Source organism: Pan troglodytes, chromosome 12, assembly GCF_028858775.2.
Source record: "Pan troglodytes isolate AG18354 chromosome 12, NHGRI_mPanTro3-v2.0_pri, whole genome shotgun sequence".
NCBI lineage: Eukaryota > Metazoa > Chordata > Mammalia > Primates > Hominidae > Pan > Pan troglodytes.
In genome coordinates, this window is record NC_072410.2 from 37,328,659 (window position 1) to 37,355,337 (window position 26,679).

The 26,679-nt window shown below is 51.7% G+C and overlaps 1 protein-coding gene across 8 annotated transcripts; it reads left to right on the forward strand.

Moving 5' to 3' along the window:
- Nucleotides 1-319: 319 nt before the first annotated feature.
- On the forward strand, nucleotides 320-25,364 carry CAPG (capping actin protein, gelsolin like). 8 transcript variants are annotated; one of them, XM_054678562.2, is made up of 11 exons: nucleotides 1,592-1,765; nucleotides 3,995-4,211; nucleotides 17,975-18,010; nucleotides 18,176-18,348; nucleotides 18,450-18,604; nucleotides 18,804-18,968; nucleotides 20,851-21,000; nucleotides 21,354-21,446; nucleotides 21,984-22,116; nucleotides 24,491-24,579; nucleotides 25,159-25,364. In XM_054678562.2, exons 3-11 carry the CDS (start codon nucleotides 17,988-17,990, stop codon nucleotides 25,222-25,224), a joined length of 1,047 nt encoding a protein of 348 aa, XP_054534537.1. In that variant the 5' UTR covers nucleotides 1,592-1,765; nucleotides 3,995-4,211; nucleotides 17,975-17,987; the 3' UTR covers nucleotides 25,225-25,364. The 8 variants fall into 8 exon arrangements, with proteins under 8 accessions (XP_054534538.1, XP_054534539.1, XP_016804372.1 ...); XM_054678563.2 differs by lacking the exons at nucleotides 1,592-1,765; nucleotides 3,995-4,211 and adding an exon at nucleotides 320-640; XM_054678564.2 differs by lacking the exons at nucleotides 1,592-1,765; nucleotides 3,995-4,211 and adding an exon at nucleotides 1,377-1,496.
- Nucleotides 25,365-26,679: the final 1,315 nt, after the last annotated feature.

Sequence of the window (26,679 nt, forward strand, 5' to 3'; positions counted from 1 at the left end):
GTCTCCAAGTTTCTATGGTACCTATCTCTCCTCTCTAGGGGCAAAAGGGCTACTCAACAAAAGACTGATTGTTTTAACAGAAACACTCAGAAAACCAAACCTTTGAGAACTTCCCAGGCAGAAATAGGCATGCTTAGAGACCACGCGACCAGTTAATATGAACCCCACATCTGCTATCAAGAGAATCTGGGCAATCTACTTTGAATATCCCTTTTGGAGCGGTTTCTAGGTGTTTAGAGATCAAATGAAATATTTCTAGGAAGTAGCTCACCTCGAACTAACCACACAAGAATGAAATCTCACTGACTTACAAGGTCATGGCTAAACCTTCATTGACTAGGTATTTTCCTCCTTCCTTGATGATCCAGGATGTAGCAGTATATGCCCAGATCAGGAAGTGTAAAAGCTGAAAATGGAGTTGGAGACAGAAAGTCCAATGTGTTGCTGGCCACTGTGGTGTCACTGCTCCCGATACAGGTGTAACCTGAGTCTCCCGCTTGGGAGCCAGAAATCAGCTGAGAAGAGGCCTCTGGAAAGAGGCTGTCCTGGCCCAGAAGGGTGGATGAAGTAGGGCCTCAGCACAGCTCATCCTACCGAGCAGGCCGGACCCTGAGTTCCTGGCTTGCACTGAAGGGTCTGGGTAAGTCCCTTCTGTAGCGCCTCAGAAGCTCCTTGGGCAACCTGGGAAGTTAGGACAAGAGTTCTGACATTTGACCCTGAGGTGTGAGGAGAGTGCTTTGAGAGAGAGGATGCTGAATGCGAGTGCCCTGGTTATTACCTCCTGGCAGCCTCCTAACCTCACCTTGACTCTGCCATGTAAAATTGATGCCTGGGCGCAGGGCGCCGACGATGGTCAGATACCGCGGCCTGAACACCCTGGGACCTACATCCCTGACTTGGAGGACCCAGGCCTTCCCTGGGCTTCACCATGAGTCCTGCAGGCCACACAGGGACCCTAACAGACCTAGTCCAGTCTCAGGGTCTGGGCTGCTCCTCCTTCCAGGAATGGGAGTTTGCTCTAGGCGATGGAGGAAGGGTTCAGGAGGCCACTCTGCGTGCTTAGCAGGCTGTGGGCCCAACCCCCCACGCACCATCTTCATCTCCCACGGCCCCAACCTCGTAGGGAGGGCAGGGCGGGGCTCAGGTTCGCAGAGAAGGAGGGCTCGGACCAGCGACTCCAGGGCAGAGGGGCGCGTGCAGGGGTGGGGGGCTGGGTTTGCGAGGAGAGAAGGCCATCTCTTCCCCAGCAGGGGAGCCCCCACCTAGCCACCGGGATCCCACCCTGGCTGGCGCAATCTTTGCGTCCGGATGAGCACCCAAGGCCCCGCCCAACGGCCCGCTGCCTGCCGGGATTTGTAGTTTGTAGGGGAGGGGCCAAAACGCGCGTGTGTGTGCGTGTGTGACTGTGTGTTTGTGAGACTGTGTGTGTAAGTGTGTCCGGGGGTCTGTTGTGGTGCTCCCGTCCCCGAGGGCCCTCGGACCTGGGCTCAGCAAAGGTACCACAGGCCGCAGCTTCCGAGACCCCGCCCCGCGGCCCACTGCCTGCTGGGATTTGTAGTTCGTAGGGGTCTAGGGCCCAGGCTGGGGCCGGGTTGGGGCCTTACACGCGGCCTGGCGTGTGGCTGTCCTGCGTCCTCGTTTTTCTCGTGAGCCCTGGATCTGGACAGTGGGCCCGGCGCGAGGCCCGCAACTCCGGCTGGGCTCCCGGTGGCACTTTCTGCCGACCTTGAGATGTACCCGCCACGCCTGCGGGACTGACCGCTAGGTGGGCAAACCGAGGCACAAAGAGGGGCGCGCTCTGGCCGGAGTCGGCCCTCTTGTGAGAATTTGGGCTGGGAGACCCAGCCCAGGCCTGGCAGGCAAGGCTGGGCCAGGCGAGGGTCCTGGGCCCTTTCGGTGTAAGAGTGTGCAAAATAATGAACAGGCCTGCCCAGGACTGGCTCTGCACATTAGCGCTAGTTACCTTACAGGCTGGACTGATCAGATTTTTATTTGGCACCACTACAGAGGGGAGCCCAGGGAGGGAGGAAGTCTCTCGTGACCAAGAAAACCTATGGTCCACCCTGGCCTACAACTCTGCTTTAACGACAAAAATAAACCGAGTTTGGGAGGGGGTGAGGAGGAGGGGTGTTTTGTAAACTGTGAAGTCCAGGTTATGAGTGAGGTGTTATTATCATCAGGATCAGACCTCAAAGCACTGGAGGAAAGGTCTGGACCTTCAAAAGCCTCACCTCAAAAGGGAGGGTATGGCCGGGCGCAGTGGCTCACGCCTGTAATCCTAGCATTTTGGGAGGCTGAGGCAAGCAGATCACCTGAGGTCAGGGGTTCAAGACCAGCCTGGCCAACATGTCGAAACCCCATCTCTACTAAAAATAGAAAAAATTACCCGGGCGTGGTGGCACGTGCCTGTAATCCCAGCTACTCGGGAGGCTGAGGCAGGAGAATTGCTTGAACTCAGGAGGCGGAGTTTGCAGTGAGCCGAGATGGTGCCACTGCACTCCAGCCTGGGCAACAGAGCCAAAAAAAAAAAAAAAAAAAAAAAGAGCTGAGATAGCTGTTTGCATGTGAAAGGACTCACAGCTGGCACTAGCATGCGGTGATAGTGGGGAGGGCATGGACTCCCACTACATGGCTCCCATCTATCCTCTGCCGCTTACTAAGTGGGACCTAGAACAAGTGATTTTGACCTACTTTATCTCTCTTTATCTCTGTTTCCTCATCTGTCAAAGGAGGATAATAAGAGGATCCATGTTAGAGAGTAAATGCGAGGATTAAATGAGAAAATCATATCAAGGATAGCACCTGGCATATAGTGGCAGCACGCAATAGTGTTAGCTGTTATGGTGTTGAGTACCCAGTGTGACGCTGGCTGTACAGGGGTAAACTTGTCTTCTGGGGGACTAGTCCCCCCATCCCAGGCACCTGGTGCCCTCCCCAGGCCACTCATGCTGTACTGGACAGTCCCACTTTCCCAAGAAGTCACAAGGAATTCCAGCATGTCACTGTTCTGGTTGCCCCTGAGCACCTAGCAGTGATTTAAGAAAAGGCAAAACCAAAGTTTTGGTTTTGAGCTTTATTCAGAAAATATGGCCACCCAGACCCCTGGCCATTCCCCAGGGCCTGTGAGGTGATCCAGAAAAATTCATTTGCAAATCAAATTTAATGGCTAGAAGCATCCTGAATCAATGTCTTCAAATAAATATTTGGGGCTGGTGAGGTGGCTCACACCTGTAATCCCAACACTTTGGGAGGCTGAGGCAGGCAGATCACCTGAGGTCAGGAGTTCGAGACTAGCCTGGCCGAAATGATGAAACCCTGTCTCTACTAAAAATACAAAAAAATTAGCCGGCATAGTGGCGTGCGCCTGTAGTCCCAGATATTCGGGAGGCTGAGGCAGGAGAATCACTTGAACCAGGGAGGGGAAGGTTGCAGTGAGCTGAGATTGTGCCATTGCACTCCAGCTTGGGCGACAAGAGTGAGACTCTGTCTCGAAAAAAGAAAAAAAAAGGAATATTTGGGGGAATTTTGATGTTAGAATTGAGCATTGCAAAAGATCCCTGTCAGTCCCCCGTGATGAGGAAATGCAACTACTCAGCCTGAGCTGTGCCTCTCGGTTGGAGTTAGAGGAGCCAGAAGGGACCCTTCGAGTCTAGTGCTTTCATTCACAGATGGGAAACTGAGGCCCAGAGAGGGCCACATGGCAGGGTAGTTAGAAGACAGGTCGAGAACTTGCTAGGAAGAATCTTTTGCAATTTCAGAACTTCTCAGCACTGGAAATGAGTCCATACCCCGAGTTTATGGGCACAGAAGCAGAAAGCTGATTGTCCTGGACATCCCCAGACCTTGGCCAGAGTCCAAGCAGCTAAGCCCAGAAGCCAGTGTCCAGTGCTTCTCTCTCCTGGGTTTCTTCAGCCAGGTGTTCATCCTAGAAGTAGGAGTTTATTAATAATGGTGATGGTACCTTGCATTGTCCAGGCCTTCATTCTTTTTGCAGATCCTCCCGGCTGGGCACAGTGGCGCACTCCTGTAATCCCAGCACTTTGGGAGGCCGAGGCAGGAGGATCACTTGAGCTCAGGAGTTCAAGGCTGCAGGGAGCTATGATCATGCCACTGCACTCCAGAGCCTAGGTGACAGAGTGAGACCCTGTCTCTTAAAAAAAAAGAAAAAAGAAAAAAAGCAGCCTTTCGTTGAATCCTCACAACCTTCCAAGGTAGGAGGACTGGGGCTTCTGTTCTCGTTTCACAGATGAGGAATCTGTGGCTAGGAAGTCTTAAGGGATTATCCCAAGGCAACAGAATCTGGGCAGTATTAGAATGTGGGGGTTTTGCTGTCTAATCTGTTAATGCATTCAGTAAAAATTTTTTTGAGCGCCTATTACCTGCTGGGCGCTATGCAGGGTGCTGGGATTGCAAGGATGACTTGACACGGTCCCTGGCTAGAGGTGCTAACATTATGGCGGAGGAAGCACATGGTGGGGAGGGAACTTTGTGGTGTGATAGAAGTGTTTTATATCTTGGTAGGGATGTGGGTTACATGGGTGTTGCATCTGTCAAAACTGATTTAAATGTACACATGATTTGTGCATTTCACTGTAAATTTGACCTAAGCAAAACAAAACAAAAACTGAATGCTCTGGAAGGACTATGCCTGGGCACAACCTTGGAGAGGCCTAGTTGTCTGGAAGCAGGCCAGGTTGCCCATGGATCCAAATCCACTTTTGCTATTGGGTGTGCCTGAGAACTGTTCCCATGGGGGTGTAGATGCAGGTGGTCTAGTGGCTTGATGTCCAGAATACCTGGGGAGCACTGCAGAGGGAGTTTCAGAGGAGGGATATTTAAGCTGAGTCTGCAGAGTGAGCAGAGTTGGTCAAAGGAAGGCAGATAGTAGGCAGCGGGAGGTGGTTTCCGAGGACTCCTTGCTGGAGTGTGCTTGTCTGAGGTCACCCAGATAGAAAGATTGTTTCCTTACCCCAGGCCCCACCCATGGACTTCAGAGAAACTCATTCTGGTTGGGATTTTTGAAGCTGCCTCCCACAAAAGTATCTTACCACTGTGTCACAAGGTCATGGCCTGATCCTCATGCTCTTTGTCAACTGACATCTCTCATGGGTTGGCTATGCCACATTCAGGAGCCAAGGCGGAAGTGTGGACCCATCGCTGTCCAACACATTTCCAGAAGGCCTGGCCTCCTGGTGCAGATGCTTGCTGGCCTGTTTTCCTCTGAATAAAGAAGAGAAGGGTCAGGTGTTGCAGGTCAGATCAGCCTGGTTTAGAATCCTGGTTCAGCAGTTGGGTGCGGTGGCTCATGCCTATAATGCCAGCACTTTGGGAGGCCAAAGCGGGAGGATCACTTGAGCCCAGGAGTTTGAGACCAACCTGGGCAATAGAGTGAGACACAGTCTCTCCAAAAAAAAAAAAAAAAAGTTTAGCTGGGCGTGGTGGCACATGCCTGCAGTCCCAGCTACTCAGGAGGCTGAGGCTGGAGGATTGCTTGAGCCTGGGAGGTTGAGGCTGTAGTGAGCTGTGATCACACCACCGCACTCCAGGTGCCGCGACAGAGTGAGACCCTGTCTCAAAAAAAAAAAAAAAAATCTTAGTTCTGCTACTGAACTAGCAGTATGACACTCTGGACAAGTTAGTTACCCTCTCTGAGCCTCCCAAAGACTTCATGTTTCCAGCAGGAATAATGATAGTAGATGTGAGGACGCACCAAGCACATAGTAGGCTCTCACAGAACAGTAGCTGTTCACAGGGTGATTGAGGCCTGGGGCCTAACGATTGAATGGAAGTGAACACTGCAATTCTCTCGCAAAGTTTACAGCATAGTAAGCTTGTCCTTAGCTTCCCCTATACCCTCCTTCCCACGCCCAATTCTAGGACCCTTTCGGGCGCCCCAGCCTCCCATAGGGGCTCCCTGCCAGCTCAGACCGGCCGGGCCCCTCCCTCTGACTCACTGGGGGCGGCTCCTGGCCGCGCACCTCCACGGGGCGGGGGGCGGCTGAGACAGCGCCCAGAGCCTCGGAGCAAGGCGTTGGCAGGCAAGTAGTGCGCTTCGGGGTCCGGTCGCCGGGGACCTGGGCTCCCCCTGTAGGGGTCGAACGGGCTTAGCCGGTTCGGGGGCGCCCCGCTCCCTCCTCTTCTCCCACAGCCGGGGGCCTCTCTTAGGGGCGCGCCGTCTCCTGGCTTCCTGTAAGAAAAGGCGGGAGAGGGTGGGTCCGTGCTAAAGAAATACTTTATTTTACTTCATTTGGGACAAACTAAGCAGTAGTGTTCAGGGGAGACCACAAGGGTAGGAACACTGTGCGTCTGGTAAAAAAACTAGTTCTAGAGCGTCGTTACCAGATAACTCATTAGCATGTGCATTGAGTTCCTAGCCGCTCCCGAGAGTCCTAGGCTGAGCGACCGGCCCTTTTGTTTCGCTGTTGTTGTTGTTTGTTTTTTGAGACGGAGTTTTGTTTTTACTGCCCAGGCTGGAGTGCAGTGGCGAGACCTCGGCTCACCGCAACCTCCGCCTCCCGGGTTCAAGCGATTCTCCTGCCTTAGCCTCCCGAGTAGCTGAGATTATAGGCGCCCGCCACCACGCCCAGCTAATTTTTGTATTATTAGTAGAGATGGGGTTTCGCCACGTTGGTCAGGCTGGTCTCGAACTTCTGACCTCAGGTGATCCGCCCGCCACGGCCTCCCAGAGTGTTGGGATTACAGGCGTGAGCCACTGCGCCCAGCCAATTGTTTCGCTGTTAATGTGTAAACCTCTCCCCTTTTTTCCTGGGGTGATAGGAGAGGCTTTAGCCTAGAGAGACTGAGTGTGAGGAACAGTGATTCCCATTGATCCTTGTTCCCTCCGTGGGTCACAGAGTCCAGAACTTAAGAGCCACCCAAGGTATGCGCTGTCGTGACCAAAATCTATGAAGCTTTCCAGCGTTGGGGCTGGGGATGGAAATAGGAGAGTGCTCTGTGGTTTAACTTTCTTTCTTCCTGTGGAGAAACCGGGAGCTAGGGGAGTGGCCAGGCACATTTCTACCTCCGGTGCTGCTGGCACATTGCAAACTAAAGGGAAGAGAAAGAAGTCTGGGTTTATCGAGCATGTATTATTTGCTCATTAATCATAGGATCTCATTTCATCTTCACATTTAACTGTATGCACGTGTTACAGATTGGGGCACAGGGAGGCTCCAGGAGGTTAAGTCACTTGCACAGCTAGTAAGGAGCCAAATTGTCTAGCTCTTATCACTCTACCAGGTTAACCGCCCAACCTGTGGTTTTGTGGGGACTAGGCCCTACTGGGATTCTCACCCAGACTATCCTTTTTTTTCTTTTTTAAACTTTTAAGTTCAGGGGTACATGTGCATGTTTGTTATATAGGTAAACTCGTGTCATGGGGCTTTGTTGTACAGATTATTTTGTCTCCCTGGTATTAAGCCTAGTACCCATTAGTTATTTTCCTGAATCTCTCCCTCCTCCCACCCTCCACCAAACTACCCTATTATTATTGTTATTATTATTATTTTTTGAGACTGAGTTTTGCCCAGTCACCCAGGCTGGAGTGCAATGGTGCAATCTCGGCTCACTGCAACCTCCGCCTCCCGGGTTCAAGCGATTCTCCTGCCTCAGCCTCCTGAATAGCTGAGATTACAGGCGTGCGCCACCACCCCCGGCTAATTTTTTGTGTCTTTAATAGAGATGGCGGTTTAACCATGCTGGCCAGGCTGGTCTCGAACTCCTGACCTCGTGATCCACCCGCCTTGGCCTCCCAAAGTGCTGGGATTACAGGCGTGAGCCACCGCGCCCGGCCCATATTACCCTATTTTTAAGCCTGGCAGTTTGGCCATGGAGACACTTGGATGCTAGCTACAGGCCATGTTCTTTGGGGAGAACATTTAACTTCCCGTCTTGCTCTAGTGAAATTTTATCAATTTCGTTTCAATGAGAAACATTCATCCAGTATTGCTTTTTTTTTTTTTTTTTTGAGATGGGGTCTTGCTTTGTCTCCCAGGCTGGAGTGCAGTGGCGCCATCTCGGCTCTCTGCAGCCTCCGCCTCCTGGGTTCAAGTGATTCTTCTGCCTCAGTCACTCTAGTAGCTAGGATTACAGGCACCCATGACCATGCCCGGCTAATTTTTGTATTTTTAGTAGAGACAGGGTTTCACCATGTTGGCCAGGCTGGTCTTGAACGCCTGACCTCAGGTAATCTGCCTGCCTCAGTCTCCCAAAGTGCTGGGATTACCGGAGACAGCCACCATGCCCAGCCTATCCAGTACTGTATTTTCTCCAGACTTTTCCCACGCAGTCAAATAATGAGGTTTTGTTTGAAGGTCTGCTAATTAGGAAGATTTGTTCCAGATTTTGCTCCAGGGTCCCCAGGCCTTGACCCTGAACCTGGAGCCTTGTCTCAAGCCAGCCTGCTGACCAATACCTTTCCAGGACAGGCCGGCCAGGTTCTGGGCAGAGGAGCCACGCTTGTGTGGCTGCATAACTGGGTGCTCAGTTTCCCCTGGAGCCTCACTGAGTCCGCTCATCCTTCCCCCAGGGATTCAGAAGGGAATGGGAGCCTCCCTTGCAGGGGCTTCCACTCCCTGTGTGTTTGTGGGCAATCTCTTGTGCTCTCAGGACCTCGGTGTCCTCCAGAAAGCCAGCGAGTTGGAGGTGACATGCTCTAGGGTCTAGTGACTGTGATGTAGGCAGGATAGTTGCTCTGGGTCAACCCAGGATGGGCTGTCTCTCAGAGGGCCCAGAGCCCAGAAGTCATGATGATAAACATCTGGTGAATGAGAAGCAGACCAAAGGGTAGAGACCGGAGAGGCATCAGCATGGCATGCGGAAGATGGCGAAGAATGTTTTATGGCCTCAGCCATTCCCTGAGAACTGAGCTTAGCCAGGTGCAGTAGCCCACGCCTGTAATCCCAGCACTTCAGGAGGCCAAAGTGGGAGGATTGCTTCAGCTCAGGAGTTCTAGACCAGCCTAAGTAGCAAGATTCTGTCTCCAGAAAAAATAAGAAAATTAGTCGGGCGTGTTGGTGCAGGCCTGTGGTGTCAGCTGCTCAGGAGGCTGAGGCAGGAGGATCGCTTGAGCCCAGGAGTTCAAGGCTGCGGTTAGCTGTGATAATGCCACTGCACTCCAGCTTGCGTGACAGTGAACCCTGTCTCAGGGAAAAAAAAAAAAAAAAAAAAAAACCAAAAAACTGATCTTAAAAAAAACCAAATACTTGCATTCAGGGCAAGGAGAAAGACAAACTGAGGGAGGAGGAAAAAGTAATGTGAAGCCAGTGACCCTGCCCAGAAAATGTGACTAACCCAGCAGCGGTGGGGGCTGTGCAGCGCCTGCCCCATGCCCTGAATGGAGAACAGGGCTTTCCTTGCTGGTCTCAGACTCAGAGATGCCCTCCCTGATTTGCCTTGGCTGTGTCCTGCAGCGGGCTGAGGCCACTGTGGTGGGGCTGTGTGGACCTCCAGCCTCCCTGTGGGCCCCTCTGAGGAGACGGCCTGGCATACCCACTGCCCACCCCAGTGACTGCTCTTCTGCTTCAGGCCTGCTGGCCTCCCAGCACTGCCTTCCCCTCCCTGTCGGGGTACATTGCCTCCACACCGGCTGGGGAAGGAGCCCAGGGGTGGGGCTGGTGGGTGGGGCTGGTGGTTGGGGCAGCCAGAGAAGTAAGAGGGAAGTGAGAAGCCGGGTGGGGCAGTCTGGAAGGAAGACGAACCTACGAAGCAGGAGTAGGAGGAAGAAAGGAAAGTAGGAGTGTTGAAAGGTGAAGGTGGCAGGGTGGCTGCCAGCGCAGCTGGCTGGTACCGTCCTGGGTGGGCAGGTGAGGGCTGGCTGTGGTGGCCTGGGAACAGAGACCCACATTTCTGGATACCACTTTATGCCAGGGTGGAGTTCCCCCAGCCTGCTGTCCTGCCAGCCTTATGCCAGGCTCCAGGCACCTGATCTGATGGCAGCTGTGAAGCTGCCCAGGAGGATGGGTGGGCTGTGCCCACGCTGCACATGGAGGAACTCTTGGGTCAGGGCTTGTCCCAGCTGTGCCAGACCTCCTGACAGAGGCCACCACACTGCTCCTGAAGGCCCTCAGCCAGACTGGAGGTGAAATCAGATTAGAAGCTGCCTGTCCCCAAGACAGGACTGTGGTGTGATGCTATTTGGGTGGGAGTGGCTTGGGGAGGGGGCAGGGCAGTCCTAGCCATTTGAATTCAAATGCAAGTGGCACATTTGATTATTTTGCAAACTCTGGAAGACCTTGGCTGAGGGTCTAGGTGGACTGTCTGAGGTAGGAGATGGGGAGGGAGGAAGTGGTGGACCCTGGGGAAGGGTAGGAGACCTATTTGGTATCAGGGGAAAAACCATTTGGAATCCCCAAATGAGGCCTCTGGACCTAGATTCTGAGAATGCCATGTCCCAGGCTGGGAGATTCAGTTTGGTTTCGAGGGTGGGCACCTACCTCCACCAGGAGAAGTGGAGGTGCTGTTTCATTTCACACCTAGGGGCAAGCAGGGACTGTGAAGGGAAGAGACCTATTAGGGGTCAGTGGAATCAGGGTCTGAGGAAGGCAAAGGTACCACTGGACCCCGGCAGGATTTTTGTCCCTCTGATGGCTGTCAAGTCTTTCCTTAAAGGTGTGTGTAACGGTGACCTCCTCTCCGAGGTCCCCCAGTGTGTCCTCAAAGACAGCCTAAGTCAGGACCATGGGACAGCCAGCAGGACTTGCGTCCTCCCCTCCCCCAGCCCCATGGCAGTCTGGGACCCCTAGCCCCTGCTCTCTGCCTCCTGGGGCTGCTCCAGCCTGTCCCAGCCTTTTGAAATCCTGGGCTATCCCTTAGGTGCCACCCCAGTCTAATAATCAGAGCCCAGCAGGTCCAGTTAATCAAATGCATTCTTTGAGCACCTGCATGAGGTTCCAGCTAGATCCAGAGGCAAAATACACTTTCTGCCCTAAAGGACCCTATAGTGTAGTAGTGGAGGTGGGTGGGTCCATAACTCACCACACTACGGCAGAGTGGGGAAAAGTAAAGGCTTTAAGAGGTGTAGAAGAGGCTGTTTGGTAAGGTGGTGAGTTTCCCATCACTGGAAGCCTTCAAGAAGAGGATGGTAAGGGATGCTATAGAAGAGATTTCTGCACTATGCGTGTATGGGTATGTGTAGGGCGGTGCAGGCAGAGCAGGACTAGATAAGAACTTTAGCGCTTTCTTTTTTTTCTTTTATTCCTCCCCCCCGCCCCAGCTCCCCTCTTCAACTTTAGCAGTTTCTAATGCTGACATCTGTGATTCTGTGACATTCCCCACTTAGAGGAAGTTCGTCTGCGGTTTCACTGGGTATGATGGCTCCCTTGTTCACTGCACCCTGCAGCTAAACCATAAAACATGGGCTATTCTTTGTCTCTGTGCATGTCACCCCCAGTGCCAAGCCCCCAGCACAGACGTTGGGTGGAATGGAATAGACTCTTTGCTGGGCTGCTTGAGGAACAGAGGCATCAGGTGTGTCCTTGCTCCAGTTGAGATGTGAAGCAGCCAGGTTATGCTATAAAACAGGCTAAAGTATGTGCTCCCAGGGGAGAGGGCTGGGAGAACTCCCAGAGAAGGCGGAGGCCACTTAATGTCCTGGAAGTTTCCTTGGACAGCTGGGGCTTGATACGGGCCTGGAAGGATAAGGGGGCTTTTGTGTGTGTGTGTGTGTGTGTGTGTGTGTGTGTGTGTGTGTGTGTGAGACAGATTCTTGCTCTGTTACCCAGGCTAGAGTGCGGTGGTGCCATCTCGGCTCACTGCAACCTCTGCCTCCCGGGTTCCAGCAATTCTCCTGCCTCAACCTCCTAAGTAGCTGGGACTACAGGCACGCACCACCATGCCTGGTTAATTTTGTATTTTTAGCAGAGACGGAGTTTCACCATGTTGGCCAGGCTGGTCTTGAACTCCTCACCTCAGGTGATCCACCCGCCTCAGCCTTCCAAAGTTCTGGGATTACAGGCGTGAGCCACTGTGCCCAGCCTAGGATGAGGGGGCTTTAATGGATGTAAGGGTGAACATGGACACTGAGGAAGCTCAGGGAGCTGTGGGCTTGGACAGAGGGCTGGGATAGGGGAAAGAATGAAAGGCCAGAGGTCAGGGTGGACCCTTCCCCAGGAGAGACTGGAACAAAAGGTCTCGGGACAGAGATCTAATGAGGCAGCAGGAGTTTCAACCCTGACCAAGCATTAGAGTCATCTGGAGCTTCTCAAACACTGACATCCAGGCTCCACCTAGAGAGCCTGGTTTTAATGAGTCCAATATGGAAGCTAGACACTGGGGTTTTTCTTTCTTATTTTTCTGTAAATTACTTTTTTTTTTTTTTTTTTTTGAGACAGAGTCTCACTCTGTCACCCAGGCTGGAGTGCAGTGGTGTGATCTCGGCTTACTGCAACCTCCACCTCCCAGGTTCAAGCAATTCTTGTGCTGCAGCCTCCCAAGTAGCTAGGATGACAGGTGTGTGCCACCATGCCCAGCTAATTTTTGTATATTTTGTAGAGACAGGATTTTACCATGTTGCCCAGGCTGGTCTTGAACTCCTGAGCTCAAGCATTCCACCTACCTCAGTCTCCCAATGTGCTGGGATTACAGGCATGAGCCACCATGCCTGGCTGGCATTGGGGTTTTTCAAAAGCCCCCAAATGATTCTAATGTGCAGGTGAGCATTTGACACTGTTCTGGACAGAATTCACTGGCACTACTACCATCACTTTGAACATATGTTCAAAATATGGGTGATCAAGCCCCATTCCAGACCTGTGGAATCAGAATCCCCAGACCAGGGGCTTGGGCACTGTTAAAGAAAAAAAATAAGGCCCAGGCGCAGTGCCTCACGCCTATAATCCTAGCACTTTGGGAAGCCAAGGTGGGCAATCACTGGAGGTCAGGAGTTCAAGACCAGCCTGACTGACATGGTGAAACCTCACCTCTACTAAAAGTACAAAAAATTAGCCAGATGTGGTGGTGCATGCCTCTAATCCCACTACACAGGAGGCTGAGGCAGGAGAATTGCTTCAACTCAGGAGGCAGAGGTTGCAATGAGCTGAGACTGTGCCACTGCGCTCCAGCCTGGGCAGCAGAGTGAAACTCTGTCTCAAAAAAAAAAAAGAAAATTACTAAGAGGAAACATCAAGGGTAAAGAGATTCTGGCTAGACTGACCTAACAGGATTCCTTTTTTTTTTTTTTTTGAGACGGAGTTTCGCTCTTGTTGCCCAGGTTGGAGTGCAATGGCATGATCTCAGCTCACTGCAACCTCTGCCTTCCGGGTTCAAGTGATTCTCCTGCCTCAGCCTCCCGAGTAGCTGGGATTACAGGCATGCGCCACGAAGCCCAGCTAATTTTGTATTTTTAGTAGAGATGGGGTTTCTCCATGTTGGTCAGGCTGGTCTCAAACTCCCGACCTCAGGTGATCTGCCCGCCTTGGCCTCCCAAAGTGCTGGGATTACAGGCATGAGCCACTGTGCCTGGCCCCTAACAGGATTCTTGCTGAATACAGGCCAGAGTGATCAGACATCACTGGGGCGGCGGGGGCAGGGTGTTGAGGAACCCAATCAGATATCCACGATTATCAGATTGACCAGATATCAAGGGTAGGGGGTTCTAGGTAAATGGCCTTAGCAGGGTTCTTTTGCTAAAACCGGATTTTACAAGCACACAGATGGGCCTACGGGGTGGCTCAGAAGCCTAGTTAAAGTTTGGCCAAGCAAAGAATCTTTGTCAGTACTGACATTTTAATAAGGTCCCAAGGTCATTCTAATGGGCAGCCAAACTCCTTTCTTTTCTTTTTTTTTTTTTTTTGAAACCGAGTCTCACTCCATTACCCAGGCTGCAGTGCAGTGGCATGGATCTTGGCTCACTGCAACCTCCGCCTCCCAGGTTCAAGTGATTTCCGGATAATTTCTGTGCTTTTAGTAGAGACGGGGTTTCACCATGTTGGCCAGGCTGGTCTCGAACTCCTGACCTCAAGTGAACTGCCCACCTCGGCCTCCCAAAGTGCTAGGATTACAGGCGTGAGCCACTGCACCTGGCCTGCCAAACCCCTTTCATCCAAACCCTGATGTGGCTCTCTGGCATGTGGGCTGCCTGATTTTGAGTTAAACACAGAATGAAAAATAGTAAAGCTGACAATTGGCGCACTCCGTGTCTCATTCTTGAGCGCTCCCTGATGGCTTGAGCTTGGGGCAGCCACTTCACCAGCTCAGGCCTGAGTCACAGGCTGGGCTGCCTGTTGCAGGGGATGTGGGCACAGCATGTGATCCTCTGTGGGATGGAGAAATGTTAAAGTTTCCCTCCACAAACCTCTGCTCTCTGCATCTCCTCTTCCGGAATCGTGGTGCCAAAATATGCCTTCCACTATTTTGTAGGTTGGGAAAGGAAAAGGAAAGTCATAATTCACACAGCATTTCACATCCATTATCACTGCCCTTGACCTGTCCCTCTTTGTTTCCTACTCAGACTTAATACCTTCTGCTCTGTCATCTGCCTTCCCCCTACCCCTGACTTCCCTGGCCCCTGCCAAATATTGCACTTCCTGATCCTGCTGCCCCAGCCCCCAAGAATCTCCTAATGGTGCCAACTTGCATTTTTACCCTCCAATTCCCCAAGCCCTTACCCTGTGCCACTGGGGCTCATCTTACACAAACTCTGTCCGAATGGATGCACAGCATGAATTGTATTATGTACGAAGTGCATGCTGGCTCTGTGATCTCTGCATTTTGAGCCAAAAAAAGAAATCCTCTAGTGATGGGAACCTATGAAAGCGACAGTGAGTGGAGCCGTAGCTGTTGCATTTTCTGAATTTTTTAAAAAGATAATATCTTTTTAAAAAATACTTGCGTTTAGCATTTTTTCCCTTGAATGACTTTTGTCCAGAAAAAGTGTTCATCATTCTGGCATTTGAGGGAAGCTGGACATACAGAATTGATAGCTGATGCCTGGGAGTGGGTGAAATTTCTCAGGGAGGGAGTTTAGAATTAGAGCAGCCATTAAATATAATGTTAGGTGAAGGGTTTTTGTTTGTTTGTTTGTTGTATTTTAATAGATGCCTTTTTAACAGGTTAAGGAAATTTCTTTCTATTCCTAGTTTGTGGGTAAAAAAAAAAATTTTTTTTTTTTTTTTGAGAGGGGGTCTCACTCTGTCATCCAGGTTGCAGTTCAGTGGCATGATCTTGGCTTACTGCAGCCTCTATCTCCTGGGCTCAAGTGATACTCACTCCTCAGCCTCCTGTCATCCAGGTTGCAGTTCAGTGGCATGATCTTGGCTTACTGCAGCCTCTATCTCCTGGGCTCAAGTGATACTCACTCCTCAGCCTCCTGAGTAGCTGGGATCTGGAATTACAGGCTTGCACTATCCCATTTGGCTGATTTTTATTTATTTATTTATTTTTTTTGAGACAGAGTCTTGCTCTGTCACCCAGGCTGGAGTGCAGTGGCACAATCTCGGCTCACTGCAACCTCTGCCTCCTGGGTTCAAGCAATTCTCCTGCCTCAGCCTCCCAAGTAGCTGGGATTACAGACGCATGCCACCATGCCCAGCTAATTTTTGTATTTTAGTAGAGACAGGGTTTCCCCATGTTGGCCAGGCTGGTCTCGAACTCCTGACCTCGTGATCTGCCCACCTCGGCCTCCCAAAGTGCTGGAATTACAGGTGTGAGCCACTGCACCTGGCCTTGGCTGATTTTCAAAATTTTTGTAGGGTTGTCGTCTCCTTATATTGCCCAGGCTTGAAAAAATTTTAAACTAGGAATGAATGTAGAATTTTGCTAAATGCTGTTTCTGCATCTATTGAGGTGATTACACATACATGTTTGTTACTGGGTGTATAGCATTGATTTTCAAATTTCGGTGTGTTTTTTTTTTTTTTTTTGCGTTGTGAGCGGCTTTATTTATTTATTTTAAATTTATAATTGACAGATAATAATTGCACATACTTAGCAGCTGCAGTGTGATGTTTTTGTTGTACATATGCAATGTATGTGTATATATTGTATAATGATCAAATCAAGGTAATTAGCATATCCATCACTTTAAACATTTATCATTTCTTTGTGATGATAACATTCAAATCCTCTCTTCTGGCTATCTTGAAACATACACTGCATTATTATTAGCTATCGTCACCCTGATTTTCAGATATTAAACCAACCTTGCATTCCTGGGATAAACCTCATTTGGTCATCATGGTTTATTTTTTATATATTATTTGATTTCATTTGCTAAGATTTTGTTAATTTTTTTTTTTTTTTTTTTGAGATGGAGTCTCACTCTGTCACCCAGGCTGGAGTACAATGGCATGGGCTCAGCTCACTGCAGCCTCTGCCTCCTGGGTTCAAGCAATTTTCCCGCCTCAGCCTCCTGAGTAGCTGGGACTATAGGCATGTGCCACCACACCCGGCAAATTTTTATATTTTTAGTAGAGATAGGGTTTCACCATGTTGGCCAGGCTGGTCTCGAACTCCTGACCTCATGATCCACCCACCTTGGCCTCCCAAAGTGCTGGGATTACAGGCATGAGCCACCGTGTCCAGCCAAATTGTGTTAATTTTTGTGTGTGTATGTTCATGAGAGATACTGATCTGTAATTTTCTTTTTGCATAATATATTTATCTGGTTTTGTTATCAGGAGAATGGTGGCAGCATAGGATGAATTGAGAAGTGTTCTGTCATCTCTTTTTTTGAAGATTTTGTGTACAATTGGTATTATGTCCTTTTTAAATTTTTGGTAGAAATTACCAGGGAAGCCATCTGGGCTTGGGTTTTTTGGGGGGGGGGAATGAGTTTTTTACTACAAATTTATTTTCTTTAATAGATATGGCCACTGTTCAGATAATCTGTGTCTTCTTGAATGAGCTTTCATAATTTGTGTCTTTGAAGGAATTTGCCCATTTTATATAAGTGGTTGAATATATTGGCATAAAGTTTTTATAATATTCCCTTTATCCTTTTAATATCTGTAAAATCTGTGGTGATCTCACATCTCTCATTTCTGTATTGATATTTGTGTTTTCTCTTTCTGTTAATCAGTTTGTCTAAAGATTTATCAATTTTATCGGTTTAAAAAAACAACTTGCCGGGCACGGTGGCTCACGCCTGTAATACCAGCACTTTGGTAGGCTGAGGCGCGTGAATCACCTGAGGTCAGGAGTTTAAGACCAGCCTGGCCAACATGGTGAAACCCTGTCTCTACTAAAAATACAAAAATTAGCCAGGCGTGGTGGTGTGGGCCTGTAATCCCAGCTACTTGGGAAGCTGAGGCACAAGAATCACTTGAACTCATGAGGCAGAGGTCGCAGTGAGCTGAGATCACGCCACTGCACTCCAGCCTGAGTGACAGAGTGAGACTCTGTCTCCAAAAAAAAAAAAAAAAGCCAACTTGAGGCCAGGCATGGTGGCTCATGCCTATACTCTCAGCGCTTTGGGAGGCTGAGGTGGGCAAATCACTTGAGGTCAGGAGTTCAACACCAGCCTGGGCAACATGGCAAAACCCCATCTCTACTAAAAATACAAAAATTAGCCGGGTGTGATGGTGTTGCCTGTAATCCCAGCTGCTTGGGTGGCTGAGACCGGAGGATTACTTGAACCCAGGAGGCGGAGGTTGCAGTGAGGCGAGATCGCACCACTGCACTCCAGCCTGGGCAACAGAGTGAGACTCAGTCTCAAAAAAAAAATTCATTGCTCTTCTCTCTTGTTTCTGTTTTCTGTTAATTTCTGCTTTTATTTTAATTTCTGTGAGATCTCAGCAGACGGAAGACCCTGGCCCAGGGGTCAGAGACCTTATTTCCATGAACCACTCACTAGCTGTGTGGCCTTGGACTCATTTCTGAGACTCATTTTCTTTGTCTGCATAATGGAACTAGGGCTCCTAGAGGTGGAGTAGTTGATGAATATGAAAGTACTTGGCCACTGGAAAGGGCCTCTCCAGCCCCACGTGAGAGGTCCTTTTTGTGGCATTTGTAATAATAATGGCTTCTTCTTTCTTTCCAGATCTGAAGACAGCATGTACACAGCCATTCCCCAGAGGTAAGCTGCATGCCCCATCTCCTTTCACAACTTCCCCTTCTTTACCTCCAAGGGCTGCCCCTCCCCACTGCTCTCCTCATCCCCAGACTGCAGTCGCCAGGCCTGCCCAGGGCTGTGCTTGGGCAAGTGGGTCCAGGCTGCTGTCAACCCTCTCTCTTCTCGCAGTGGCTCTCCATTCCCAGGCTCAGTGCAGGATCCAGGCCTGCATGTGTGGCGGGTGGAGAAGCTGAAGCCGGTGCCTGTGGCGCAAGAGAACCAGGGCGTCTTCTTCTCGGGGGACTCCTACCTAGTGCTGCACAATGGCCCAGAAGAGGTTTCCCATCTGCACCTGTGGATAGGTAAGGGGATCTGGATGGGGGAAGGTTGGGCCCAGGAAGGGGAGGGAGGGGGCTGGTATGGATCACAAGGGCCTTGCCCTGCCCTCTCCCACTTGTCCCAGGCCAGCAGTCATCCCGGGATGAGCAGGGGGCCTGTGCCGTGCTGGCTGTGCACCTCAACACGCTGCTGGGAGAGCGGCCTGTGCAGCACCGCGAGGTGCAGGGCAATGAGTCTGACCTCTTCATGAGCTACTTCCCACGGGGCCTCAAGTACCAGGTCAGAGCCTACCTCCAGGCACCCCCACCCTGCAGCTTCCCTCAGAGCCAGCCCTGCTTCTGGCTGGTTCTTACCCTGCAGAAGACCCGGGTGCCTTTGGAGCTGGGTCCCCACCTTTCTGCCCGTCTCCCAGTGGGATGGGGTGCAGAGGGCTCTGGGTCTCCTGTCAGTCCACTCAGATGGGCCGTCTGGGCTGCAGGAAGGTGGTGTGGAGTCAGCATTTCACAAGACCTCCACAGGAGCCCCAGCTGCCATCAAGAAACTCTACCAGGTGAAGGGGAAGAAGAACATCCGTGCCACCGAGCGGGCACTGAACTGGGACAGCTTCAACACTGGGGACTGCTTCATCCTGGACCTGGGCCAGGTGGGTAGGCTGGCCAGACTGAGCACTCCGTATTGGCACCATCCTTTACAAGGACGGAGGGGCAGGAGGCCAGGAAAGAGGGAGAGAAGCTGAGAAGCCGTAAACCCATTCCAAGTCAGATCACTCTGACCATTGGAGAATGTCCCTATATTTGTAAGGACTGATGCCAGCCTCCTTCTGCCATCTAGACATTGCCTCTGATGCTCTGGAGCTTTTTCCCTCCTCTTGGAAGCCTCTGAGTTCACTGCCTGCCAGACCATTCATTAATTCAGTCATTTATCTCTTCGTTCAGTGAATCTATGATGCTCTCCCTGAGCCAGCACAGGGACCATAAAAGCTCGCTCTGGGGAGGGAGCCAAGATAGGCCAGTCACTTGCCATAACCTGAGGCAGGATGTGATGAGGGCTTTAAGGGGGACAGCTGCCATGTGCTGGGGGGGGCTTGGGGCAGGGAGGGGCCCTCTAGCCTGAGCCGAAGCCAGTTGTCCCAGGGAGGTGACATTGGACTAGACCTATAGGAGGGGAGATGCCACTCCAGGCAAAGGGAGAAGGTGAGCTGGGCCACCAAGGTGGGGAAGGGTGCAGACATGCACACACCAGGGGTCTAGTGAGACTGGGACCCGGGCTGGGGGACGGGAGCAGGGGGAGGGAAATTCCTAAGCAAGGTGGAAGGTGAGCCCTAGGTCATGAGGAGATTGGCTGGCTGAGGAGTATGGGCTGCGTCTTGTGGCGCTGAAGATTTGGGGCAGGGAGATCAATCCAGGAGCTCTTGGTGAGGAGGACTACACGTGCTGAGACAAGGAAGGGGACAGGTGAACAGACCTCGCCATTACCAGAAAAGGAGAGGTGACAGGGGCTCTGCCTGGCAGGGCAGTGGGTAGAAGTGTGAGATGCTGCGCTCAAGGAGCCATTCAGCCATTCACCCATCCAGTCCTTCACTCAGTCAGTCAATATTTATTTTGCGCCTAAATCCATGCCGGGCTCTGTTTTAGCAGTGGGCCCACAGCGGTGAGCAAAGCCAAACAAAACCTTCATGTCCTAATGAAGCTCACCTTCTAGTAGGTGGAGATAGGTGGTTAAGAGACGTTTAAACATAGGAGATATGTGATGGGAAGAAAAATAAAGAGGCGCTGGGCGCGGTGGCTCACGCCTGTAATCCCAGCACTTTGGGAGGCCGAGGTGGGCAGATCACCTGAGGTCGGGAGTTCGAGACCAGCCTGACCAACATGGAGAAACCCCATCTCTACTAAAAATATAAAATTAGCCGGGCCTGGTGGCACATGCCTGTAATCCCAGCTACTCGGCAGGCTGAGGCAGGAGGATCTCTTGAACCCAGGAGGTGGAGGTTGCGGTGAGCTGAGATTGTACCATTGCACTCCAGCCTGGGCAACAAGAGCGAAACTCCATCTCAAAAAAAAAAAAAAAAAAAGAAAAAGAAAGAGGCTTGAGCCCAGCGGTTTGTAACCAGCCTGGGCAACATAGTGGGACCCCATTTCTACAAAAAATTAAGAAATTAGCCAGGCATGGTGGCAAGTGCTTATAGTCCCAGCTGCTTAGAAGCTAAGGTGCAATGATTGCTTGAGCCCGTGACGTCAAGGCTGCAGTGAGCCATGATCACGTCTTTGCACTCCAGCCTGGATGACAGAGTGAGACCCTATCTCGAAAAAAGAAAGGAAGACAGATGGCAGGTGGGCAGAGAAACAGTTGCAGAGGGTGGTCGTGGGCATTTTCAGAGAGCCCTCTGTGCTGTGCTCTGCCTTCCTGGTTGTCCTGCCTCAGGGACAGTTCAGAGAGGAGAGAGGGAGAGCTGTGGGCCCTTCTCTGAGCTGGGGAGCAGGACACAGGCATCTGGCTCTGACCTGGACTTTCCTGCTTCCCTGCAGAACATCTTTGCCTGGTGTGGTGGAAAGTCCAACATCCTGGAACGCAACAAGGCGAGGGACCTGGCCCTGGCCATCCGGGACAGTGAGCGACAGGGCAAGGCCCAGGTGGAGATTGTCACTGATGGGGAGGAGCCTGCTGAGATGATCCAGGTTGGGGAACATTGGAGTGGGTGGCTGGGAGCCTCTGCTTGAAAGTGGCCAAGAGAGGTGGTGATGAGCTGAGGGCTGAGGGTGGCCGGTGGAGGGTGGCAGGGGCCATCTGGTGTACTGCCTAGGGCTGTGGCCAGCTCACAGGGTGCCCCTCTGGGTAGGTGCTCGTCCTCGAGGCTGAGCAGCCTGGCTGGTGGGGTGGGCTGGACTCAGCCTTCACTCACCTCACCTCTGCTGGGTGCCCTAGTGCAGGGTGCAGTTTGCCCCACCAGAAGCAGTGGCCCTGGGCATGATGGGCTGGGAAGTTCCAGGGCAGGGGTCCCTATAAACCTGGCCTGCCCTGGCCCCTGCAGGTCCTGGGCCCCAAGCCTGCTCTGAAGGAGGGCAACCCTGAGGAAGATCTCACAGCTGACAAGGCAAATGCCCAGGCCGCAGCTCTGTATAAGGTGGGCCCCCCAAGCCTGCCCTGGGACCCGGCAGCAGGGAGGGTGGGAGCCTGCACAGCACAGCTGCATGCAAGCAGGGTGGAGGGGAGAAGGCAGGGGGAAGGTGGGGCTGGAACCGAGGTGGGAGGTGGGGAGTTATACAGGGCTGGGAGTGAGACAAGGATGGGGAGTGGGCGGAAGGCAGGCCCTCCTGGGGAGATGAGTGCACCTCACTTCCAGCCTATGCTTGGTGAAGGCTTGAAGCCAATGCTGAGCTTTTCTTTCTTGAATTCTGTGCATTTCTTTGTAATTTGGAATCCACCTAATTTCCAAATGGGTTCGGGGCCCCTGTGCTGCAGGGATTGGGGTGATGAGAGGGAGTGGGGCTGCCTGGAATTTGCTTTTCAGGTCTTCACTCTCTTGTCTGCTCCTGGGACCTGGGCAGTGGGCAGCGAGGCACAGTGGGAGGGACCTAGGGAGGACCAGCCTCCCCCTCCTCAGGCTGAGGTGAGGGCTGGTGTGTCGGGGGTGAGATCAGGCACTTTCCCTCCTCCCCAGGTCTCTGATGCCACTGGACAGATGAACCTGACCAAGGTGGCTGACTCCAGCCCCTTTGCCCTTGAACTGCTGATATCTGATGACTGCTTTGTGCTGGACAACGGGCTCTGTGGCAAGATCTATATCTGGAAGGGTACGTGGCTCCTCTGTAACAGCCTGAGATGCCTGTAGCTGCTCTGACCCGGGCAGGCTTCCCTTTGCAGGACTCAGCCTGTCTAGCTGCTTGTAAAAGACAGCCTCAGGAAGCCTGCATGCTTCTGGCTGACCATTTTCTTTCTCTTTAAAAAATTTTTTTTAAAGATAGAGATGGGTTCTTTCTATGTTGCCCAGGATGGTATCAAACTCTCAGCCTCCAGTGATCTTCACCTTGGCCTCCCAAAGTGCTGGGATTACAGGCGTGAGCCATGGCATAGGCCTTGCTATTTTCTTTCTTTCTTTTTGAGAAGGAGTCTTGCTCTGTTACCCAGGCTGGAGTGCAGTGGCGCGATCTTGGCTCACTGCAACCTCCGCCTCCTGGGTTCAAGCAATTCTCCTGCCTTAGCCTCCCGAGTAGCTGGGAGTACAGGTGTGTGCCACCACGCCTGGCTAATTTTTGTATTTTTAGTAGAGATGGGGTTTCACTACCAGGCTGGTCTCGAACTTCTGACCTCAAGTGATGCACCTGCCTCGGCCTCCCAAAGTGCTGGGATTACAGATGTGAGCCACTGCCTCGCCATTTTCTCTTTGCTGTTCCCACCTCCTAAATTCTAGACAATGGCTCTGAAACTACAGCAAGCCTCAGAATCACCCCACGGCCTGTTTAGATGGCTGGGCTCCACCCCCATAGATTCTGATTCACTAGGTCTGGAGTGGGGCAGAACATGCATCTCTAACAAGGTTATGGGTTATGTCTGTGCTGCTGGTTCCAGGGATCACACTTTGAGAACCACTGCCCTAGCCCAGCTCTAGACCTTTGGGGCTTCTGGGACCCCTGATCCTGGGATTCTGTCTCAAGGTTTGACAGAAATGAATTTTAGACAAATTAAACATCATTTTATGCAGTGAGTGGTGAACCTGTAGAACTTGTTTTTCCAAAAGATTCTATCTTCTGGAAATAGAAACACTGTTGGGCAGAGCCTGTTCTGCTTGGTTTGACTGAAAATGAAACAAACTTGTTCTCAGTCTCTGCCTGGGGTCTGAGAATTTTCAGCAATAGCATTTGCTCAACACCCAGTTGTGGGGTCAACCAAGGTGGAGAAAATGCCAGCCCCTAGCCTGGTCAGGAAGGCAGACAAGTAGGTGGGTATCTACAGATAGCTGCTACCAGGCATTTCATAGTATTGCTTCTGAAACTCAGCAGGGATAGAGGTGAAAGGGAGGAGCTGGGAGCAGCAAAAGAGTGGAAAGCGAGAGGCGTGTGCTGCAGGGCTGCCTTTTCTCTCCTGCCAGAGGGCACATATCCCATGGAACCAATGCCAAGCAGAGGGGGGTTCACAGAGGCCCACAGAAGCATGTATAAACCGGAGCAAGGAACCCAACCACTATGGAAAGAGAAATCAGAGGAGAAACAGGAAACTTGGGAGGCCAGGAAGAGAATGATCTCATGGGTAGGGGGGCAGCTGGTCAGTTGACAGAGGAAGGAATCCAGCATATTAATTTCAGATACATTGTAGTTCATGGCATTTTATAGCCTGCCTAGAGAGCCAACCACATCACGGCATCGTTTCGGTATCATTTCCTTGGAAAAATGTCTGGCAGCCTGGGCAACATGGCGAAATATCACTTCTCTACAAAAAAAAACCCCAAAATTAGCTGAGTGTGGTGGCGTGCACCTGTGGTCCCAGCTACACGAGAGGCTGAGGTGGGCAGATTGCTTGAGCCTGGGAGGTTGAGGCTGTAGTGAGCCGTGTTGGTGCCGCTGCACTCCAGCCTGGGCGACAGAACGAGATTGCGTCTCAGAAAAAATAAAAAAGCCTGGAACGAGCAGTTTGAGTTCTCAGGACTGCTAGCAGAAATGACTGGATTACGTGGGGTCTTCATTTTTGTAAGTGCTTAGTTAGCATAACCGTTAGGCCAGTGTAGCCCTGCCGGCATTATGGGAGTAAGTCACCTCTATAATAAATTGTACCCTTTGTCTTATTTAGTTTTTCAGAAAAGGCTTGATGAATTCAAGAGGTGAGGGGTCCTAGGGGAAAAGGAGACCTGTGGCCTCACAGTCTGATGCTAGGGTGAACACCTGTTCCCCTCCCTGAAATATTCCAGGGGCCCAGGTCAGAGCAGAGTTTTGCATGATCAGACCCGGGCAGAAGAGGGGTTTTCATCTACCTTGGTGCTGCCAGTTTGGGAAAGTTCTTAAGGGACTGACTCCACATCTCCAAAGAGCCCCTCGGCATTCTTGGGACCCCTGCTCCATTTATTGTAAAAATTGCTGGCTCTTCTGTGGACTCCCTTAAATTTCCTCAAGAAAAATGGGATGGCAGCTAAAGAGGGTCCCTGCTCTTTTTAAAAATCTCCTTCCTATGATCTAGGGCGAAAAGCGAATGAGAAGGAGCGGCAGGCAGCCCTGCAGGTGGCCGAGGGCTTCATCTCGCGCATGCAGTATGCCCCGAACACTCAGGTGAGGAGATGCGCACACCCCCAGCCCTCCTCCTAGGGCTCTTCCTGTGGCCCCTGACCCCTCAAATTGGCCAGGAAAGGCAGGAGAGCCTTGGGCACTGTCAGGAACAACCAGGCCTCCCTCTTAGACCCATCCAGTGGGAAAGCCCATCTCAATCCTTCAAAATGTCAAAATACTTATTATTTTCAAAGAGGATGTTGGGCAGCACTCTCCTGGGTGCCCAGAGAACTGGGTACTCCTCCTCTGGGCCGTTGTCCCTGGCTGGTGCCACTCCTCCTGCCGCAGCACAGTGTCCACAAGTCATCCCGTGGGGAGCTGACAGGGCTCAGCTACCGTTGGTGGCGTTTATTAAACTGTGCACCCACGCCCTTGAAGCAGTCTATTGCCTCAGTCTGTGTCCCTGAAATCTTGGTTCTCATCTCATGGCTCATCCAGGGGAGCTTTCCCGGCCTGGACTGCACATGGATTCAGGCCAGGCGCCCACACCCTCCTCCCTGGCTCTGGCCCCCTCCTGTCCTCCTGGGCAGAGGCAGAGGTGGCAACTTTGTGAACCAGACTTCTCCCCCGCTGTCCCTGCAGGTGGAGATTCTGCCTCAGGGCCGTGAGAGTCCCATCTTCAAGCAATTTTTCAAGGACTGGAAATGAGGGTGGGCGTCTTCCTGCCCCATGCTCCCCTGCCCCCCACCACCTGCCTGCTTGCTTCTCTGGCTGCCTGGTCAGTGCAGAGGTGCCCCCTGCAGATGTTCAATAAAGGAGACAAGTGCTTTCCCAGCTCTTTTCCTGCACCACCTGCCCTGGGCTGATTCTCACCGTCACCCACCTATTCACCTGGGTTCATCCCCATGCTGGGGGTGGAGTAGCACACAGATGACAATTGGACAGCCCTGGAGGGGCCAGAGCTGCTTTGCATGACAGAGGAGTCCCAGCCAGGCTTGCAGGGACTGCCATGAACCCAATAGGGAGGTGGCACAATGCCAGGCCTCAGGATCAGTTGCATCCGGGGGTTCAGTTCAGTCTCACATTCCCAACAGGGAGAAGGTTGTGGCAACGGGCTTGGGATGCAGTTCCATTTAAGGCAGTATTTCTTCAGATGCCCTAAAAAAGCACTGCCAGGCAGCTTCAAGTGACATATGCCCACTGAGCAAGAGAGGACAGCCTTTCACAATTGTACCAAGCCTGGCTTATTACTTCGTAGGCACATTGCCCTGCATGTTTGGCTGGTGAGCCCAGGGCCACTGCAGGGCTGTGCGAAAAGCACCAGGCTAGCATGGACAGTCTTCAGTCTGGTTCTTACCCTGCCTCTGTGATCCTAGGCAAGTTACTTTCCTTTGCTAGACCTTAGTTCATTCTCTTGGGTAATGAAGTGGTGGTGGGATGTCAGAGGCTAGAGAGCTAAATAGCAGGGAGAATGCAGTAGCCAAGAAGAGGTCCCATCTGAGAAGGCATGCCCAGGGGCCAAGAGCAGGGTGTGAGTGAGCCTGTGTCAGCTTGGACCAGAGGCCGTGAGGCCTGGCAAGCCTGCAACCACCCTGACTCATCCTCACCCCCAGGTCCTCTGGACTATGTGGCTTCTGAGCTCCAGAAATTGGATTCTTTCATCCCAAAACAAAAATTCTGATCAATTGGCAAGTTGAACTTGCTGATTTGTGCCAAGAACCATAGATACCCCAGCCGGGTGCGGTGGCTCACGCCTATAACCCCAGCACTTTGGGAGGGCAAGACGGGCGGATCATTTGTGATCAGGAGTTTGAGACCAGTCTGGCCAACATGGAAACCCTTTCTCTACTAAAAATACAAAAAATTAGCCGGGCATGGTTGCGCATGCCTGTAATCTCAGCTACTTGGGAGGCTGAGGCAGGAGAATCGCTTAAACCCGGGAGGTAGAGGTTGCAGTGAGCCGAGATTGCACCACTGCACTCCAGCCTGGGTGACAGAGACTCCGACTCAACAAATAAAAATAAAAAAGAAATGAGCTCCTCTGTGGATCTGCCTCCATGTCTTCTCCATAGACTTCTTAGCCCTACTTGACAGCCTACACAAAGGGCAGGTGCCAGGGATGGTTTTTTAAAGGGGAGAGAATAAAGGTTGCACTACATTAGT